The sequence below is a fragment of the Histoplasma capsulatum genome, genomic scaffold, assembly GCF_000149585.1.
Source record: "Histoplasma capsulatum NAm1 scaffold_1 genomic scaffold, whole genome shotgun sequence".
Taxonomy (NCBI): domain Eukaryota; kingdom Fungi; phylum Ascomycota; class Eurotiomycetes; order Onygenales; family Ajellomycetaceae; genus Histoplasma; species Histoplasma mississippiense.
This window is the reverse complement of record NW_001813982.1, coordinates 5522422-5527095: the sequence shown is the minus strand read 5'-3', so window position 1 is coordinate 5527095 and position 4674 is coordinate 5522422. Positions and strand designations below refer to the sequence as shown.

Sequence of the window (4674 nt, the reverse complement as noted above, 5' to 3'; positions counted from 1 at the left end):
ATCCAGGCATTAACTCGGTAATTGGTTTCTGCGACTCAACTGAGATGACTGATCTATCCGCTTCTTTATCATTGTGCTCAATCTGAGCCTACCCATAGGCCCAAAATCCGTACAGTGCCTTGATGATTCTAAATTGCCATAGATTTTCACATCCCCAGACGAGGGAGATAGGAGATAGATTTTCAGTAAAGAGAGGAGATATTTTCTTCCTTTTGCTTACAATTATAGACACGTAGAGCACCATATTCGGGATGTCGGAACTTTTAGTTGCCAAGATCGGCCCCATCAGCTGGCCCAGCGCACCGCCAAAGGGATTCGCAAGGGTCGCGATGGCCGTTGCACTGGTTCTTCCTTTGCCTGTGAACCATAGATCGCTGTAACGCGTGGGGGCGCTTAGGCAGAAGGGTTGCGCAAGGCCAATCAAAATCTGCCCGAACATTGCAAGGCCGAAGATGCTATTGCCGGCTCGTGTGCCCGCATAGCGAATCCAGTTGCCGAGAAGAAGGAGCACAGCTGAGACCGTGAGGGAGAGCTTAGGACCCCCTTTATTGAGGGCACAAATGACCACGCTGGAAGGGCGCAGTTAAGTGTTAGTGATGGGTGAGAGTGTCACATCTCTCATGGGGATTCCTTACGGGGCAGAAATGCAAAAGGCCAATTGGAAGGCTATGCTCATCCAGTTGATCGTGGCTTCTGAGACACGAAAATGTTCCGAGGCAGTCTTGGAGACGGCGGAGAAGGTTAACCACTGTGAGAGATACGTTATAAAGTCAGCGAATCTTGTCTCTCTAGGTCTCTCTCCCCCTCTCTCTCCCGCTCTCTGTCCGTCTTTCTGTACGCGCGCACGAGTGTGTATACGGTCTCACATACATCCCAACTAACAATAGTATTCAACAATACCAACTGCGCCAGGCCGAAGAATCGGCGCTTATAGACCTTGTATTCTTGTAGCTCATTGCCACCTGTTGCTGCAGGGGAAGTATTGTGAGGCGCATCCGAGCTGGTGCTTGTCTCGACATGAACACAGTCGGTGCCGCTACTAGCCTTAATCGCATCCATCTCGTCTCTGGCTGCGCAGGTCCAGAGCCAAACTTGTTACCGACTATATGGCTATCATCGTCTTTCGTATGGACTGGGAAGGGGCGGAACAGAGAAGAGTGAGAAGCTGGTCAAAAATTATTATTATCAAGTAAGCCCGGTGGTTTGGTTGAACTCTCGAACGGCAGCATCCGCCTGGTATATACCGAAAATTTTAGGGAGAAAAAGGCGGAGATTCATTTCCCACCACGGACAACTGCTTCGGGTCATGAGACGATACTTTCATGGCTGGTCTCTGGGAACAAGGGAGACGCGCAGATTAGCCCGTAAACGATGAACAAACCGCGGGCGGGAGCCGCCACTGAAGTTATGGATTTAGCCCCTTGCTGCTTCCAGGGTTACGGGTCACCAACACCAAAATGGTAACATCCGCATGTGGATATGTGCTTGTGAATCAATGTCTAAAGGAAACCCCCATCGATCGTGCGCCTACAAAATACGCAGAGTCAACAGAACTCACCGTTTTCATTGGAAATTTTCTCAAAGCGCCGCAATTTTATAATGCCCGATTCATGGACCAGAGTCCATACAAGACACACGAAAAGGGTCTCTAGTTTAGGGAGATCCAAGTCAAACAAGGGGCGGTTCAGCGCTGAGGTGAGGAAACTTTAAATTCTAAGGGCAGAGTGTGGATTTTTGTGGCGTCGATCTGTCCATGGATTTATGCTGATGAACCCTTTTCATGCCTGACAGGAGCGGCGGCCCCTCCCTTGATATACTGTGGAATAATAAGATCGAGTCTTAAGTTACCCCATTTATCTTGGGCCACTTGCTTCTATTCGTCCGGCACGGAGTGCGGGAACAGTCATTGCTGAGGATGTCCACCAGGTCGGTTTATGTGACCAGAACTCAGGCATGTCGCTGGGCCTGTTTCTTCTCACTGAGAGCTTTTCCCCCGATCGGGCGCAGATACATACGCTGTATACGCTGTAATGCTAGTTCGCATTCAATCCCTGCTAGGAAAGCACGCTATCGGTGATCAAAGTTCGCTCATTGATCATCGCGACGAGCGGGTTTAATTCTCCGACTTCAACAACGGCATAATCCTGTGTATGACAGGAGACAGTGTTTATCTATCTCTCGACCTTGCAGGTTATTGCCATGAGACGATGGGGGTATGAATCAGAACGCCGCTTATTTAACCGTCTAAAATGCATCAATGTGCATCAATGGCAACGCCAGACTACGGCATTCAATGCTGCCAGTTATGATTTTTGCTTCTGTGCCTGATCACAAATCTATACCACCCCGAGCATGAAAGATTGCAGGAGCCAGGATGTTTTCTGTTGGGATCTTCTGTAAGAACACATCAATCAACCGCCTTAGTTATATTGATTTCACGATGGGGGTTGCCAATCTCAAGAGCCAGTACGGAGTAGATTTCCTTGTGAGGCAGCATGGAAGCCACAGCCTGTAAGTTAGAACCATTTTTACCTACGGAGTACTCTGTACTGCTTTCCCATTCATATCTTCTAGTTCTTGTAGGCTGCTATCTGCGTTGATACCTTGATCTCACTCAAAAAGATTCAAATTCCCGCACCCTTTCTTCGTTCGTTAAAAGCCACGATCGTTCTCCCAACATTCTGTTGTCTTCGGAGCAACGCCCCAGCAAGAGAGTTTGAGCCGACGCTCCGGCAGCTTAGAAGCGAATATCCAACTTGCGCGCGATAAGTTTCCCAAGGTTACTCTAAACACATATGCTCCCCTCCCACACAACATTGTTTTGTCGTCCGCTGAAGTAATTGGTCGGCATGCATTTGGCCAAAGCGGTAAATTGACATCGCTACATTTACGGTTCTTGACCTGTTAACGCTTACTCCATTTTAACATCTTCATATCATAAAGAACGTGTCCAAGCCCTGGTAACATCGTGCCGGCATAATGAATGAGACGGGAAAGGAGGAGGAGGAGGCTGGTGGTAGTGGTGGTGGTGCTGGAGAGAGTGATGATGAGGACGAAAGGCAGAACCTGTTTGCCCCTGGAAATGTATTTCTTGGTGCAATATAATATGGGAGGAGAATGCTTATATATCGTAAAAGGCATGAGCGGTTTGGCTATCCGCCCAGTCCTACAGGGGCCTTGTGGGGGTATCATCTGCTGAGAATAAGGCTGAATACTCACTAGTTACCCACGCTATCTCCGCAGGACAGCGACCGCGAATTCTTGATTTTGGCAAAGCATGCTCTCGTGCTCTTCGAAAAAGGTCTCTTCCAACTAGGCGTCTCTAGCGACTGGCCTGGTCGGGAATTCTTGGCAGTGGCAGCCCTAAAAACAATGTGCATTGAAGCAATTTGGGGGTGCCATGTCTAAAGTACAGAATACTGTATCCAGGATTGGGTTTCTTGGTGCGCCTGACAACCCCCCGACTACCTTGGACCAAATCTTCTTGAGGTTTTTTTCTGATGGTTTCAAAGGTTATCTTAGATCCCTTGGCACAATGCATGAAAGAAAGGCACCTGTAAGACAAATTAACCATGTCTTTTGTCTCACAAATGACTGACCCATCCCAAGGTGAAAAAAAAAAAGAAAAAGCTGCGATTTTGTTTCAAATTGGATTGTGGGATAGTGGCCAGATGAGCCCTTTTTTTGATTCTTCTAACCACAGTAATTTTCAAGCCCAAATCCTTTTGAATATGCAAAGCAAAAAAGGGGTGGCTGAACACAGCCACAGAAGATGAGATGTGTGTTTATTTGATTTATTCCCACAGTGAAAGTGGCCTGAATACACTGATATGCCCAATGAAATTCTGGGTTTGCGGCCTGGTTCTGATCTGATATTGGTATATATCCCAGGTCGGTCGATTCAGGCCTGGAACGAGGAGGGCTTTAGCTCTTCATATTGCGGAAGTGAGAGGCGTCGATTTGAGGCTCACAGTTGAGGCTCATTGTAGAATAAAATAACATTTCATCGCGGCGGCCGTTTATATTGATTTGGAGACTCCTGTGGGGCTTCATCTGCATCTGTTTCTCTCGCTCCTTCTCCCACGGTCTCCCGTTTCCGGTTTCTGGTTTGCGGGAGGCTTCAAGGGTTGTGTCTGAGCTGCATAGTTTTCGAAACCTAATAAACTTAAACAAGGAGGGTGTGCTCCGTAGAAGCTAACTTATCACCAAGAGCCGTTCTTATCAAGCCTCAACTCTCGCTCAGCTTTCATGGTGATCAGATGATGTTGGCTGTTTTTTTGGTGGCTGGTCCCGTTGGCTTTACCAAGAGCCAGTGGGGTGCCTGGATGCGGTGGATGTATCCAGCCCGTGTCAGCCATGGATAGTCGTTTCCATTATCAGGCAGACAGGGAGATGTCTGGCTGATGTTGCTGTGAGCTGTCAGTCGGAGGTTGTATGGAGGAAAAGGAGACAATCTTCAGTTACCAAGGGATGTACCACGTGTTTTTGGCCGTAGCCGTTGTCTGTTTGTTTTGTGGGGATGGGTGTTGGGTCACGGGGTCCTTGGTACCTGTATCTTGGTAGCCTTTTACTGGTTCTGCCGTGTACCAGGTACATGTTTCTCCAGCTGCAAGCTGGGCCCTACAGGGATCAAGAATTTACGAGGCACCACCTTCAAAGAGTCCTCTTATTTCC

At 48.2% G+C, this 4674-nt stretch overlaps 2 protein-coding genes across 2 annotated transcripts in view; one reads left to right on the top strand and one right to left on the bottom strand.

The window, feature by feature from the left end:
* HCAG_01567 (conserved hypothetical protein) overlaps positions 1 to 1059 on the bottom strand; it is a gene marked incomplete at both ends in the record, with an annotated part of 2010 nt that extends 951 nt beyond the window's left edge. Inside the window, 3 exons of the mRNA XM_001544470.1 lie at positions 93 to 569; positions 636 to 748; positions 871 to 1059. Of these exons, the coding sequence (XP_001544520.1) occupies positions 93 to 569; positions 636 to 748; positions 871 to 1059 (779 nt within the window). The remainder of the gene's footprint in view (positions 1 to 92; positions 570 to 635; positions 749 to 870) is intronic.
* Positions 1060 to 2979: 1920 nt separating this feature from the next.
* Positions 2980 to 3408, top strand: HCAG_01566 (predicted protein; the record flags this gene model as incomplete). The annotated part of the gene is made up of 2 exons (XM_001544469.1): positions 2980 to 3084; positions 3244 to 3408. The coding sequence occupies 2 exons, from the start codon at positions 2980 to 2982 to the stop codon at positions 3406 to 3408; spliced, it is 270 nt and encodes an 89-aa protein (XP_001544519.1).
* Positions 3409 to 4674: the final 1266 nt, after the last annotated feature.